The sequence below is a fragment of the Anopheles merus genome, chromosome 2L (assembly GCF_017562075.2).
Source record: "Anopheles merus strain MAF chromosome 2L, AmerM5.1, whole genome shotgun sequence".
Classification (NCBI taxonomy): Eukaryota; Metazoa; Arthropoda; class Insecta; order Diptera; family Culicidae; genus Anopheles; species Anopheles merus.
In genome coordinates, this window is record NC_054083.1 from 94108 (window position 1) to 109309 (window position 15202).

Consider the following 15202-nt stretch of genomic DNA (forward strand, 5'->3'; position numbering starts at 1 on the left):
ATGACCATAATGAAAACAACACCACAACACGAGATTTTTATACACCTTCAAATAGTTTATTTAATTATGATTTGTTGCCTTGTATTGTAAAACCTGATTATATGTCTTCAGAAGCTTCTAAAACAGCCCCAGAGTAAGCCAAATCCCAATAATGCTCAACGTGATGTTTCTGGAAGAAATCTCTTGCACTTTTTTCTAATGAGAACGATTTATACTTAAATTCTCCAAAATGTCTACGCTGATTCATTCCTTCCCATACAAGCACGCATGAATTGGGAATCTCTTTGTCATCAGCATTTTTCACTAAATCTTCTTCCCATTTTATACGATGGAGCATAAGCCTACGATATTTTTTTTGTTGTTTTGGACCACCCTCCACTACAACTACAGAACAATCGCGAAAAAGTACACAGGCGCCGGTCAAGAATAATTGTTTTGCATTTGTTTCGATCTTAAACTTTTTGCTTTGCTGGTCCTGCAAATCTCGAATACGATATACAGCAATATGTACCCCTAATGTTGTGTCTTCTTTCATTTTACGAATTTTTTTCTCTCGTCGTTGATCATCAGTTAATTTACGTGCTGCATTTGCTTCTTCATGTATTTTTTGACGCTTTACCATTTGTTCACGTACATGAGTCTCAATTTTAGTTGGGTCTTGTACTGCCTCTGTTCCCAACACACGCATTAAATTGGAAATTCTTAATTTTGGTTCTGGAGGAGCTTCAAGTCCTAGACGAATTTTTTCCTGCTCTTCCTTCCAAGTTTCACGACGATTCTGTCGTCGCAATTTGCGTCTTTCTTTATTTGTAAGAAACACTGGAAGATATACGGTACGCGATGTTTCATCTGAAATAAAAAAAAAATAAAAACTTATAAGAATCCTTGAAAGTACAAACCGCAAATTTATGTTTTAAAGTGTTTTTAGACGACAGCGCGTCATTCGCATTTGCATAAAATCTGGAAAGATTTTATGAACACTAAAAAGAATACAGACAAAGGAATAGACAAAATAACCTATGAAATGCTGAAAAAAACTTATAAATAAAAATGATAGGGTCTTTTGTATCGTTTTTGTCTGTAGTTTTGCATCACGCAATAACTAAAACGATAGTTTGAGCCAAATTTACCACAACGGTAGTTTATAGTTCAGGGTATGATTTTTCTGCCCTTTTAACCCCTATATCCTCTTTTTCCCTTCTCTTTCCCTTCTCTTGTCGGTTTCATCAAGATATAATGATGTGAACATTTGGTTAATAATGAAATACCCGACCGATTTTTCATTCATTCCGGATAAGGGGAAGTGATTGTTTTAAATCATAGGTTTACCTTAAAAAACTCCCTCCTCTTATTTATCCTTTGTTAAGATTAACGTTTCTAAAGATAAGACTAGATTACGTAAAATCAACATACATCGCGAGCCGTCTTTTTGGAATTAGCCAAAATAATAAAACATAGACGGAAAACGCTGTACGAACGTGCGTAAATAAGTTCAGTTTCCTATAACAAACGTAGCTGAACAAACCTGCAACAGTATGACACAGAATAATCAACAGTTCAGATTAGCGCAAATTATTCTACTCAGGGATCATTATTACTATTCTAAATAAATAATATGCTTTCGAGGATCGCCATACGAAATAAGCATAACGCGAGCTGCATACGCACAACTCGGTGCAATAAAACAACGGGCTAGGCACGAAAGCGATCCATGCACACATTCATCAAATAACATAAACAACCCACGCCCGCACACGACGAACGTTAGAAAAGGGTAAATCAATAAAACAAGACAAGCAGGCAAAAAGGATCGCGGTAAAAAGAAACTCCATGCGAAACAAAGGATTTTTTTTTCTTTGGCTCAACAACCGATGCCGGTCAAGGCCTGCCAACACACTTGTGGGGTTGGCTTTCAGTGACTAATTGATTTCCCCCCATAGCAGGATAGTCAGTCCTACGTATGGCGGCACGGTCTATTTGGGGCTTGAACCCATGACGGGCATGTTGTTAAGTCGTACGAGTTGACGACTGTACCATGAGACCGGCTGAAACAAAGGATAAGGCGGGCGAAAATTCACATCCTCGGTCCTCGCGGAAAAGAAGAGGGACAAGCGATCCACGAAAAGATAGCGTAAATCGTACCCCGGAAAATCTGATAAACCTGTAAAGTAAAATAGAATATACGACATTTTTCATTGTTAATAAAGACTTGCTATTTTAACATCAAGCGGAAAGGTTGTATGTGCGTTGTTACTTGATTCTTATCATCGTTTTAATTAAAAAAGCATGCGCGTAGGCATCGGTCTGATCTACTTCACTGATCAGGCTAAAAAGGTAATTGTTAACGCCTTATAGAATTTTACACCTTGAATATGCCATATTTACACTTTATGAGGCCATGTCTTAAGCTTATCCTCCAGCAACTTCATCTCAAACTGTTGTACTCATTACAATTTTGAACATAATAATTTTATATTTATTACAGGTGTCCCCCGAGATACGACTGTATTTGGGACCGAAAAAATGTCCCAAAGCAAGGCGTAAGTCGAAAAAGTCGTATGTCGAATATCTATGAATACTAAGTTTATAACCGAATTTGAAGAGTTGGAATTTATGATATTGTGTATTTTATTTATAATAATGTTCGATAATGTAATAATTATATTTTAAAAGCCGTTCACAATATAGATATTCAAGATAGGGTAATTGTGGAATCTTTGGAAATGTGTGTATAACGATTATCAGCCCAGCAATTCAAAAAAATACATCATTTTCTTGTCAAATGACAACTTTTAACTGTCAAAATCAAAATCGTCGTATCTGCGAATCGTCGTAACTCGAGGGGGTCGTAACTCGGGGGACGCCTGTATTCTTATTGTTGACGCTTCGCTTGGATGTCAAAAGATAACTTGACGAAAGTGAGTTTCGTCAAGTGAGAATGAGCACGGTAGGAAATGATGAGTAGCGGGTGAGTTGCCACTCGCGTGAGTGGCAATCATAGAAAAATTATAAATAGGGCAACATAATGAATACACTTTCTCTTGCACTTTGGAAATTCAAACATATCGGCCATATATTCATATTCATAGGACATATTCAACCCACGCAAAATCATATCCGAAACGTTCGCGATTGTTCACTTATTCTTCTAAAAATTCTTATTTATTAAAGGCCTGCTTACACCATTCCCGGGCGAGGCGTGATGATTGATTGTAGTAGAAATGTTGTGTGTCAGGGCTATAGTGCTTGTGTTTCATAATCATTCCCATTTGATTTTGTTTACTACATTCCTAAAGATATGTATCAAATATTTTCACTGAAATAAAGGTATTAATTAAGCCACTGTAGAAAAGTGCCGGATAAGTAAGTAAGTAGAAAAGTTATAATGCACCTCATTTTTCATGTGTTTTTTTAATATTTTTTTTCATTTATATCCACAACGATCGATTTTGTCGATACAAAACATAATTTTACAGCATTTTTAATATTACACAAAACAACACTTTTTAGTGAGCAGCCGTGCCGATCTAGACTTGAAGTGGCAGTTGCGCTGCCACCGGTCACCATTCTAGAGGTCAGCAGTTGGTCACGCATACTGTCGCACACACTACGCGTGCGAGGCTTAGTGTGTGCCGAGTGTGTGTAAGTGAGCCGATCGGCAGGGGTGCTCGGTGCGACTGGTGCATGGCCCACACATATATATTTTAACGTGTATTGTGCATTGTGTCATATTGTGTTTTTGTTACTATTTATAAACGTGTAATGCTTTTATAAGTGTAAATTAAAAAAGTAAAGTTTCAAACATAACAAGCCTACTAAAACGAAAAAAAACAAACACTTTTGTAGTTCTAAACACACAGTAAGAAAAATTGGGCGTAACGTCCTATGCGGACATGCCGACCTACGGTGTGAAAACGTGTAAAAAATTTGAAAAAATATACAAAGATGTAAAATAGTATTCTGCACAACTCATACATGCACTGCTTTTTATCTATCTCTTATGGATTTTCCTCAAATCGCGAAAAACGACTGTCCATATAGTTGTGGTAGGCACTGTATATATTAGTGTAGTCGATTGACGTAACGGTTCCGGACACTACAAGCCGATTTATTCAAGCTTCAATTCTTTAAGTTTTTTACTAAAATTTCTTCAGTCATCTTCTTCTTTTTATTTTTTACAAAAAAACGTCCTACGCGGACATGTCGGCCTTTACAGGCTGTTGGCACGATATAGGCCGAGTGTGATCCGACAGGGAACAGTAATATTTACAACATTAACGAAGTCGTACAATAACTATAAAGACACTTCGAAAAACAAGTTTTATGAGCTAAATAACGCATTTAAAAATCATTCAAAAATGTAAATAACATATTCTAGAAAGGTTTTCAAGACATACATTTTTGGAAGATTTTTAAAAAGTGTTTTTTTTATAACTAATTTTAAGATTTTATAAGTTTTATAAGAGTAATTATCAAAATATTTTTTTAAATATAAAAAATACAAACCAAAGTGTATAAAAAGATTTTGAAAAATTATTTTGAAACTGCCATGAGAACCTTATCAATTTTGTGAACAACGGTTCAAAACTGATCCGATCAAACAAAAGCGACACAAAAAGTTTAAAAACGATTTTTTAGCAGAATCTAAATATTTGCTGCTGTTACATGCATAGTTAAGGAATGTAATCCTAGCCCGATATTTTTTTCCTCCCACCACCATCTTCACCATCGATGTTCTCTTAGACCGCTACAAAGTCGCCGCTTGCCGTCTGCTTGTAGAGTTTAGTCGTGAATTTTTTACGTAGTTTATGAGCCTAAATAAGGACTGGCTGAATTAGTAATGTGGTATTTACATGTATTAGATAAGTATTTGTAATGCCGGTAAGAATATGTGCAAAGAGTAATACTCTAGGCCCATTGCAATGGAGTATCGTATTCGTCTGCACTTCCTCCAAAACATTTACGGGCGCCTAAATTAAAAATTATAAATTAAATTATAATTATATTAAAAATTAAAAATTATAAATTAAAATTTAAGAACTAAGGCAGCTCGGGATTATTGAGGGTTCTAATGCGGGATCGGAAAGAGGATAAGGCAAGGTTGAAATCAAACATAGAGTATACATAGCTAAACCGACGAATTGCAGGAAGGAGGAGGAAATATATATATATATATATATATATATATATATATATATATATATATATATATATATATATATATATATATATATATATATATATATATATATATATATATCATATTGAGAGTCTACTAAATCATTTTTATCAGTTTGATTTCAACTGGTTTGGTGTTCCGGGCAAATGACAATGCGCTGTATGTTCTCCAGCGCGACTGTTCTTGGAACATGTGATACATTTTAAGTAAAATTTCTCAGAACTGGCACTCAAAGTACTTAAAAAATTGCATCAACCCAGGCGTAAATGCAGTTTGTTTTGTTACATGATCTACGGGTAAGTACATTCACAAGAAAAAGAATCTTCCAAATGATGTTTGTGTTCTAACAATTGTACTGCTTTTAATGTTTGTTTATTCTTCTATTATTTTCCATCACACCTAGCTATTTCATTACCAAAGCTCCTGATAACAGATCAAAGCAGATGGATCAGGCATACAGAGTCGCCGTTTATTTAACTTAAAATATCTTCGAGATCGGTAAGTTTTAAATAGTGCTAGTTTTGTTCACCATTCTAATGCTCGATTTATCTTTCATTCCTAAGGCAAACGCATCAAACAGCAAGTGTTTCTCTTCCAACAGCACGCACCATCGGTGGATCAAGCAGCTAATGATTTGTTCGCCCAGCACGCACCATCAAGAATTCAAATATTCCCGAATAGCTTTGTGAAAAAACTGCACACTTACTGTCGGAATTTCCTGGAATTTTTTGGTCGGGCAACGCTCGCGGGAATGGTGTGCCCGTTGAGGAGAAGGAAAGAAAGGGTGGGAGTGAGGATTAACCAAAAACGCGGCATTGAGAATGAGCGGAAGTGTGCTCAGCTTGGTCAATCACGATGCTTGAAATAAAATGTTAACAAGCATCGATTTCAAGCATGCATGTCGCGCGACATTTGGGAGACCCCTGTTCTAGAGCATAATGCTGCTCATGGATGTCTCGTTCCATACGATCAGTGATGCCTGTTGCATCAATTCAGCCTGTGCTGACTTACATGTTACAGGAACTATAGTAATATATTAGCGTCCAGGTTGAGCGATAGCTTGAATGTAGATTGTAGCGTACATACCCCTGGCAGCAGCAGAGCAGCAATTCTACTCAAAGTCACTGCAATTGCAATTTTCGATTGCCGTCGCGTGTACGCAATAATAGTTTTGTGTAAAAACGGCTTCCCGGTGCCATCAGGTTCATCAAGGATAGATTATTCTGTCAAACCGTAGCTATCCACTGCTGCGGTAGCTACATGGTTTGCTAATATGTTGTCCATCAATAGCATAAGAGTGCTCTGGTCCTTCTTCTTCTTCTTCGTTCGTTGGCACAATAACCGTTGTTGGTCAAGGCCTGTAAGTAACCACTAGTGAAGTAAACTTGGCTTTCAAGTGACTTATTGTTACCATAGCAGGATAGTCAGTCCTACGTATGGGGCATGTTGTTATGTCGTACGAGTAGCGTCCACCAGGGGATATATTTCGTCAGCAGATAAGGCAGATTGTAGCAGGTCTGGCCGTATCTGCACAAAGTCAGCTAACTGTGGCATAGTTAGAAACATCGTCAACGTCTTCTGCGGCGTCATTTCGCGCAGGTGCTGATCTATGAGTCGCAGCGCTTTGTGGTCCTTGACAGCTTGCAGCAGCCGATTCACTGGTTACTCGTACAAACATACCACGAAAGCTGCTGGAATTAATGTTAAGCTTACCTTTACCTATTTTATATTTATGCTACTTAGATTAATTCATAAATATTACATAACTCCACATACAGTCAGTCCAAAAAGTATTCGTCTAGCTGAATATTTTGTAGAAAAAGGCGAATTATAGCTGCAATACGTATGGGGCGATAAAAGTAATGATGAGGTTTGATAAAGGGACCATCAATACACACGTTTTGCTAAAACATAAGTGTTGTGGACAGACCGCTGCCTCATCCTGAGGGCTCACTGTTGACAGCAGGGCTGTCATCCTGTGACGTCCTCAGTGAGGATCGCGGCGCGAGCAGAACCAGTCGTCCTCTCCCCGCACTGCGTGTGTTGTGTTTATTATTTATTACCCGTGTTTATTGTACCCATACCAAAGAAAGGAATAAAACATATATTCTGTTTGTGCCGTACACCACCGTCTATTATGCCTGTTTTGTGCGGACACAACAGTGGCGACGAGGATGGGATCCTCCTCGCGTAGGGGGGGATCCTACAACGAACCGACGCAACACGGAGACCACCATCGCGCAACCGCCATCGCGCAGGATGGGCACGCTCGGGGCTTGCGCAAAGCCCCGAAGGGATCCTCACTCCGCTGCAGCGCTATACCGGACAAGGCGAGGGGACATTCCGCCTTGGACCGTCGTCACACGGCATCACCGCCGCCCGCTGCAGCGTCATGGGACACACACTGGTGCAGCATCGGCGTCGCGGCACCACAGCCGCCCTTCTGCACCAGCATCATCGCGGAGCCCGGTTAGCAGGCACAGTGCTGAGGCATATCGGCTGCCCCCTGTGCATCTTCATCGCCGGCGCTCCAGCTGCACAGGTGCATCTCGACGGCGACACCACTGTCGCCCCTGTGCAGCACCATCAAATGTGTCCCGAGTGCACAGTCGTCGTGCGCGGCATCACGGTCGCCCGCTGTGCACTAGCATCGTCATCATCATCACCATCATCCTGCGCGCCCTGCACAGCAGTTCACCGGCAGCGACAACACGGTCGCCCCTGTGCAGCGGTTCCGGCTGAGCGGTCGAAGCGCGCGGCACCACGGCCGCCCCCTGCTCAACCGCACAGTGACGCCCCATCGGCAGCAGCATCCGGGAGAGCTGTCTCATCATCATCGGCGTCCGGTGCAACAGCCATTGATAGCGGCAGGATTATCCGCTACTGTTGCACCATGATCAACAACACCACAGTGGCTGCAACGGAACGAGCGAGCGCAGCACATCGACTGCCCCCTGTTGCAGCCCGCAACGCTCTTCCCATTTGAGCGTTTGGCATGGAGGCCGGTCAGCACTCTCCCCCGTTTTACACAGTGCCACTTGAGCCGTACGCTTGCCACGCCGGTTTTAATTGCATTAAAACCGCTGCGTCGGCTTAAGCCGTACCGGCCTAATTAAAACGGGGAGATGTTGTGGACAGACCGCTGCCTCATCCTGAGGGCTCACTGTTGACAGCAGGGCTGTCATCCTGTGACGTCCTCAGTGAGGATCGCGGCGCGAGCAGGACCAGTCGTCTTCTCCCCGCACTGCGTGTGTTGTGTTTATTATTTATTACCCGTGTTTATTGTACACATACCAAAGAAAGGAATAAAACATATATTCTGTTTGTGCCGTACACCACCGTCTATTATGCCTGTTTTGTGCGGACACAACAATAAGCATTTAAATAGTGCAATAGCACCCAAAATACATAAAAAACTAAAAAAAGTCGTTTGATGGACGCGCAAAAAGTATTCGTCCATCAGACTTTTGACGTAATATGCGTATGAAAACAAAGGTTATGGATTAAAAAAATGTCCTTATCTTGTTTCTTATTGCATTTATGACTATTGATGACTACTTGCACAACGCAAGAACTCATTTGAACCTTTAAAAAGGCGTATTTTTTATCCACTCATCCAACAAGACTTGTTCCAATTATTCTCTGGTAGAAATGTTGCATTTCCGGAATACGTGGCCAAGTTCCATTGAAAAAATGGCAACTGATATCATATTGAGAGTCTACTAAATCATTTTTATCAGTTTGATTTCAACTGGTTTGGTGTTCCGGGCAAATGACAATGCGCTGTATGTTCTCCAGCGCGACTGTTCTTGGAACATGTGATACATTTTAAGTAAAATTTCTCAGAACTGGCACTCAAAGTACTTAAAAAATTGCATTAATATGTTTCCCCACCTCGTCTCCTATCATTTTGAATTATTTTTTTAGCTCAGCTTACCTCAATGAGTCCTAGTATCATAACATCATGGTGCAACCGTTACACGAGATTTTGCTGCTGCATCTTAGTAGACTGTTTTCGCTATGGTAGACGTCGGCCGTATGACTTGGCGATTTAAACTTGTTTTAATATGTTAGTAGAGCCTAATTTGAAATAAATTCCTGAATTATTTGATGCTCCTTACCAGATTTGGCCACATTCTGTGTATCGTATTATTCAAACAAAACATGTTTGTAACAACTCACTCATTCAAGCTATTACATAACCAGCTACGATGAAATGTAGCATGACCCATCAACCAAATGTGACCCATCTGTTTTCCTGATCTTGTTGGCTATCATAAAATGCACTGAATCCTGGGTTATATTGGATTTTTTGAACATTAAACCGCTTCTTTCGTTAGATTAACGGTCAAGAATTGCTGCTTACACGGCAGTTAGTCACTCAATTAGTGTCAGAAAAATGGCCAAACTCTGATCAAATGAAGTAATGAGGCCCCCCACACATTTTGTAACCTTCAAAAATGGGTAGGATAGGTTATGCATAAGTTAAAGATAAGATTTTCGCCATCCTGTTCCAATCATTTAACTTCCCCACCTTTAGTGCCTCTCTGACTGAAGTGCAATTGAAACAACAGAAATGCATTAATTTAGAAGGAAGTCACCAGTATATTGATTATAATACATTTAATTCACGTGTACGTAGTGTTTGTCCAGCGTAAATAATTAAAAAGCTAGATGGACGAATACTTTTTGCGCGCCCATCAAACGACTTTTTTTAGTTTTTTATGTATTTTGGGTGCTATTGCACTATTTCAATGCTTATGTTTTAGCAAAACGTGTGTATTGATGGTCCCTTTATCAAACCACATCATTACTTTTATCGCCCCATACGTATTGCGGCCATAATTCGCCTTTTTCTGAAAAATATTCAGCTAAACGAATACTTTTTGGACTGACTGTAAGTATGGGCAATATTCGTCAGTTCGTTTGATGAAAACATCCTTGTCGTTTTTCGTCCAACGACTACATTGATGAATCGCTAAGTCGGTGACAAGTGTGCAAAAAAACCAACACGGTACAAAAATCACCCAAGCTATCCGCACCTAACATCAACTCTCTAACCAACATCGTCTCACTATAAAGTGGAAAAGTAACGCTGTATAGAGAGATATTGAAAATGATAGCTTTTTCGTAAAATTTGTTACAGGACATCGAAAATACAGCCGAAACTCTTACAAATATTACCGATTTAGTTGGTAATTTTTAAGACATGCGTAACATTTTAAATATTACGAATAAAACACCACACTCGGATAAAACGAAGATAGGACACGTAGTAGGATAAAGCGAAAGTATCGAAAGCAGTAAAAGGGAGGTATGGAAAGAAACCGAGTGCGGCGGGCTCATTTTTGTTCAACCGTACGACAATACAGAAGTTTTTTTTACTTTCCTGTTACGCGTTAGGCCGCAAATACACGACGCATGTTTTGTGTGGCAATCGTAGTGACATACGATTCGACCGTAGGGGAACGCGATTCGACCGTACTGGCACGTGATTCAACCGTGGATGCACGCATTTGATCGTAGTAGCATGCGATTCGAAGCAGGCGGTTTGCGATTCAAACGTAGCTGGAAACAGGTGTAATACATTTAAAACCGTCCAAAAATACAATTAATATATTTTAGGAAAGTTTCAAGGCAATACATTTTTAAACGATTTTAAAAGTGTAATTATAACTTTTTCAGGAGTTTTACAGGGATTCACACTTTACCTCAAGACCGCGGGACCCCTTCCCGATAACGTATAACCTTTGTGTACAGCAGTGTATTGGAAACACCCAATTATTCGTTTCATTTTACCGAAAAAACAATTTAAAAAAATGAATGAATGTATATTTGCTTAATTAAAATATTTTAAAAGAGTTAAGAAAGTAGTTTCAACTGTTTAATACTCTTTTTTGTTTAAAAAAAACACGAAAACGACTGTCCATATAGTTACGGTAGGCGCTTTAGTTTATTTAATTTTCATCAGAATATTGCATCGTAATTGGATTACGCATGTAAAAGTTAATATAAGTTCCCAGAGACGTTGGCAACCCGGGCAGCCCGGTTGCCTGGAATATGATGGTTTTTTGGTTGCCAGTGACAGTTTCAAAGTGATTCACCCATAAAGATGCAGTGCAATATCCTTTATAGGGTAACTGTACCAGTTTTCGGCAGTGTGCCTATTTTCGGCAGGGTAGCTAAAAACGTGAAATTCTGCACAAATGTGGTAAAAAAATTCACAAAACACAATTTTGTAGTGAAAGTGTAATTATTTGATATTCACATACGAAGTTTCACACCATTTAATTGCGTATTTTTCAAAATATCAAATAAATTGTGCTTTTTTTCGGCAGCTTTGCTGTCAGCCAATCGTTCGGCAGGTTTTGTGATTGAGAGAATCAGAACAGTAAAACAATGAAAAAGTGGTGTATATTAAAGATTTTATGCTTATTTAATTTATTCTAACTTGTTCGGAATTTTAAAATCACGATAAACAGGTTATTTTTCACTTTAAATGCTGCCGAAAATAGGTACACAGTAAATGTTCATTTTTGACAGCTCAATGTTGTGGGCTCCTGCCGAAACTCGGAATAATAACACACCTTGGATTTGGCTGAATATTTCTTTAAAAATTGATCAGAACACTACAATGCGTATATCGACACATAATATGACCTTTCCTTTACCAAATATCACCAATTTTACGACAAACAATGCACTAACTTAAGAGAAAAATAAATATTTGTAAGCCAATTCGCACCGTACGCTATAACCATCAAACTGTCAATGGCTGCTCTGTTTAAACGTCGCATCAAAATGGCTGTCAAAACGGGCCAAAATAAGCAACATAAAATTATTAATTAAAGTGCTTTTTAACATCAGTATTAGGAAAGTAAGAGTGTAAAATTGCTTTAAACATTTTTTTGTACATATTTACATAGAAAATAACATTTTCTGACCCGTATTCGCGCTGCCGAAAATAGGAACACAACCTGCCGAAAATAGGAACAAACTGCCGAAAATAGGAGCAAAAGCAATGTTTGCATTTTTACGAATATTTATGAAAAAGGGTTTTGAACCGGCAAATAAAAAATAGTGTAACATATTATGATAGTTTATCAACCAGAATAACATCACTTTCATGAAAAATAATAAAAAATGTTTATTTGTGAGCAGTTTTTGTGAAACTGCTGCACTAGCGTGCCGAAAACTGGTACAGTTACCCTAGTGCCATTTTGCCCCGCTTTCTCCTACATGTCAGTACAATCCTCGAAACCCCTGTACAGTCTGTTCCCGAGTTTCACGGTTCTCGACTTAGGTGGATTCGAAGATACGCGGTTTTCTAAATTTGACAGATTAAATGTCAAATAAGTACAATTTGCTTCAAATTCGGTATAAATTGCATTTTTGCTAACAAATTGAAACAAATTGAAAAAGCCAGAAATATTAGAATTTTCTGCACGAATCATAACAAATAAATGATAAAGTGTATAAAAGTACTACAATAAATTTAAAAAAACTCCGAGTAATCAATAGTATTTTAGTCAAAACACGTGAAATTCGTCTTACGCGGATATTCGAGTTACGCGGATTCGTCGGGAACGTAGAAACCGCGTAACTCGGGAACAGACTGTAATCCGTTATTGTCAGTTTAAGCAAATATTTTTTAACCGAGGTCATATCTGAGATCTCAATTGTGCGATGCTAAGTTATTTTTAACCATTATTTGGCAAATCACAATTTTGAACACATCCCGGCTTCAGCTAAGCATAAGCAATAGGGCCAGCTAGGTTTCAGTTTAGATTAAGAAATCACCCGCAACGGACTTGATAAATAAAGTGAGGGAATGAAGATCTTTTATTTAAGAACTTGGCATGTCCCACGCATAATTATATTTTGGCTAAGAAACTCGATATTCGATGTACGCAAAAATCCGTGTAACGCGAATGTCGGATTAGATATTAGTTATGCTAATTCCATATTGCGGTCCGCAAAAAGATAATCAGAATAAAATGACACATCAATCAAATGAATTTGATTTATCTGGTGTAGACATAAATGGAGTTACGTCATGACATAAAATAACACCTTTCGCACTGCTGCTATTCATGCGAGTAGAGTACATCATACGGGAAACGGCATATGGGGCAATGGGGCCTGCCATTAGGCTAAACGTTGTACCGAAAGAATATAGGACAATCGCCAAAAATTAGATATTATATGTTTCTAACTTAACTTAAATAGATAAATAATTGTTTCTAACTTATATTATGAATGTGTTTCTAACTTGGTACAGCCACAATCAAATCGATGCATCTTACTAATACTTACTTGGCGGTCGCATTTGCGTCGGATGTTCGATGAGATTAGTTATCGAAGATTCTCTAATCGCAATACTTCCCTGTGCGTTCAGAGTATTCAAATCATCCATCAATATGACAGAATCCCACCATTCCATTTGGGGTACATCATTTAAGTAAGTGTCCGATTTAGGAGCAATCAAAGCAAGTTTTGTAGCTGAACTGATTCCAGTTTTGCGCGCTATTTGCGAAATCTCGTTCTGCAATTTCTCTAATTGTATCTTCATTCGTAATCTTTCAGCAAGCTGTTGAAATTTTCCAGGTTCATGAAATCGTAATGAACGCTTGGTTCGCCCTGCTGGTTTTAATGTAATACGATCATCATGAAAGTGTGTCTCATTTGATTCATTGGTAAACGCACGTTCTACAAATTGCTGATTTCTAGAATTTTCTCGTTTTTTGGCACGGATATTAGCCTTTAGCGTAGGGGTAAGTTGGGGTACAACAATTGTACGACCACTGTCATCTACAGTGCGGCCCTCAGCATCTAGTATAAGCGGCTTCGGTTTGTCAGTAGCAGACTGTAAGGGTAAAACATTGACTAATGTTCCAGAAAGTTTGGCCCGAATTTGTTCTTGAAGCTGGGCAATTTTTTTTGATCTTTCTATGTCCGATGTTCCTGTTACAGATCCGGACACATCGCGTGTCTTTTTTTCAATAGGACCATCAGCAGATTTTGTCACTACGGCTGAAGCTTTGGCATTAACTGCTGTAGCAGCAGCATCGGAAGAAGTAGAAGCATCTGGATATTTATTCAAAGTAATGTTTTCTAGTTTTCGTTTACGTTCCTCGATTTCTCGCTGCGCATTTTGCATCATTCTTTTAATGTGGTTGGCAGAAACATTACTTCCACTGATGATTTCCGACATAATTTGTTGGTTCCTTCAACTAAAACAGATGAATTGATTGCATTCGTTGGTTGGCCACCACACTTTTTTTTTAATAGAAAATTACTGGGAATTCTGCAAACGTTTTTCAGCGTCTCCTATTGATGAAGCGAAGATATCTTTTACAGCCGAGTGCGGTTCATTATTTCGTATGTCATCGATCAAATCCTGTTTTTAGTCACACATTCGAGCTGCTTAACGCTTATTAATAATGGTTAAAAGATTTTCTATCAGCGTATGTATATCGCTGGAAATAATCGAACCGATGACCTTGTAGACGATTTTATCTAACCACAATCAAACACCACAAAAGTTATAACCGATTAAGTTGGGCATAGTGAAGGTCACGAAAAAATTCTTTGTTAGATTCTTATTGTTTCTATCAATACCGATCAGTATTAAAAATAACCTGTACAGGGGCGCGGCGTCAATTGTGCTCAACTGGCAATGTTGATACCAAAGTGGGTTTATTACCGTTCAAATAGACATTAAGCGAAAACGTCGCGCGCAACAACCTCTCGCGCTACAAAAAGTAGCTCAATTTTGCAAACAGAGCTACAGTAGAACGTCGATTATTCGGGCAGCTCGGGATCGGGCGGATGCCGGTTAATCGATTTCCACGGATAATGGTCCAAGAAATGTCAAATAGAAATAAAAAATACAAAATTTACAGGTTTTACTAAGCATTCACCTTAAACCAATCGATTAATCACTTCTGAAATATTTTTTGAATAAATAACGATGGATTTAACAATTATTCTTTATCAAAAATGAAGTTTAAAAATATCACT

General features: G+C 38.7%; 1 protein-coding gene across 1 annotated transcript; it reads right to left on the reverse strand.

The window, feature by feature from the left end:
• Positions 1–34: 34 nt before the first annotated feature.
• LOC121591727 (U4/U6 small nuclear ribonucleoprotein Prp3) lies at positions 35–14874 on the reverse strand. The gene is made up of 2 exons (XM_041912586.1): positions 13496–14874; positions 35–849 (listed from the first exon to the last, which is right to left on the reverse strand). Exons 1-2 carry the CDS (start codon positions 14391–14393, stop codon positions 98–100), a joined length of 1650 nt encoding a protein of 549 aa, XP_041768520.1. The 5' UTR covers positions 14394–14874; the 3' UTR covers positions 35–97.
• Positions 14875–15202: the final 328 nt, after the last annotated feature.

Coding starts and splice junctions, on each gene's coding strand:
- LOC121591727 (XM_041912586.1), bottom strand. CDS start 14,393: ATGTCGGAAATCATCAGTGGAAGTAATGTTTCTGCCAACCACATTAAA. Junction 850..13,495: donor GACGCAAATGCGACCGCCAA/GTAAGTATTAGT, acceptor TTTTTATTTCAG/ATGAAACATCGCGTACCGTA.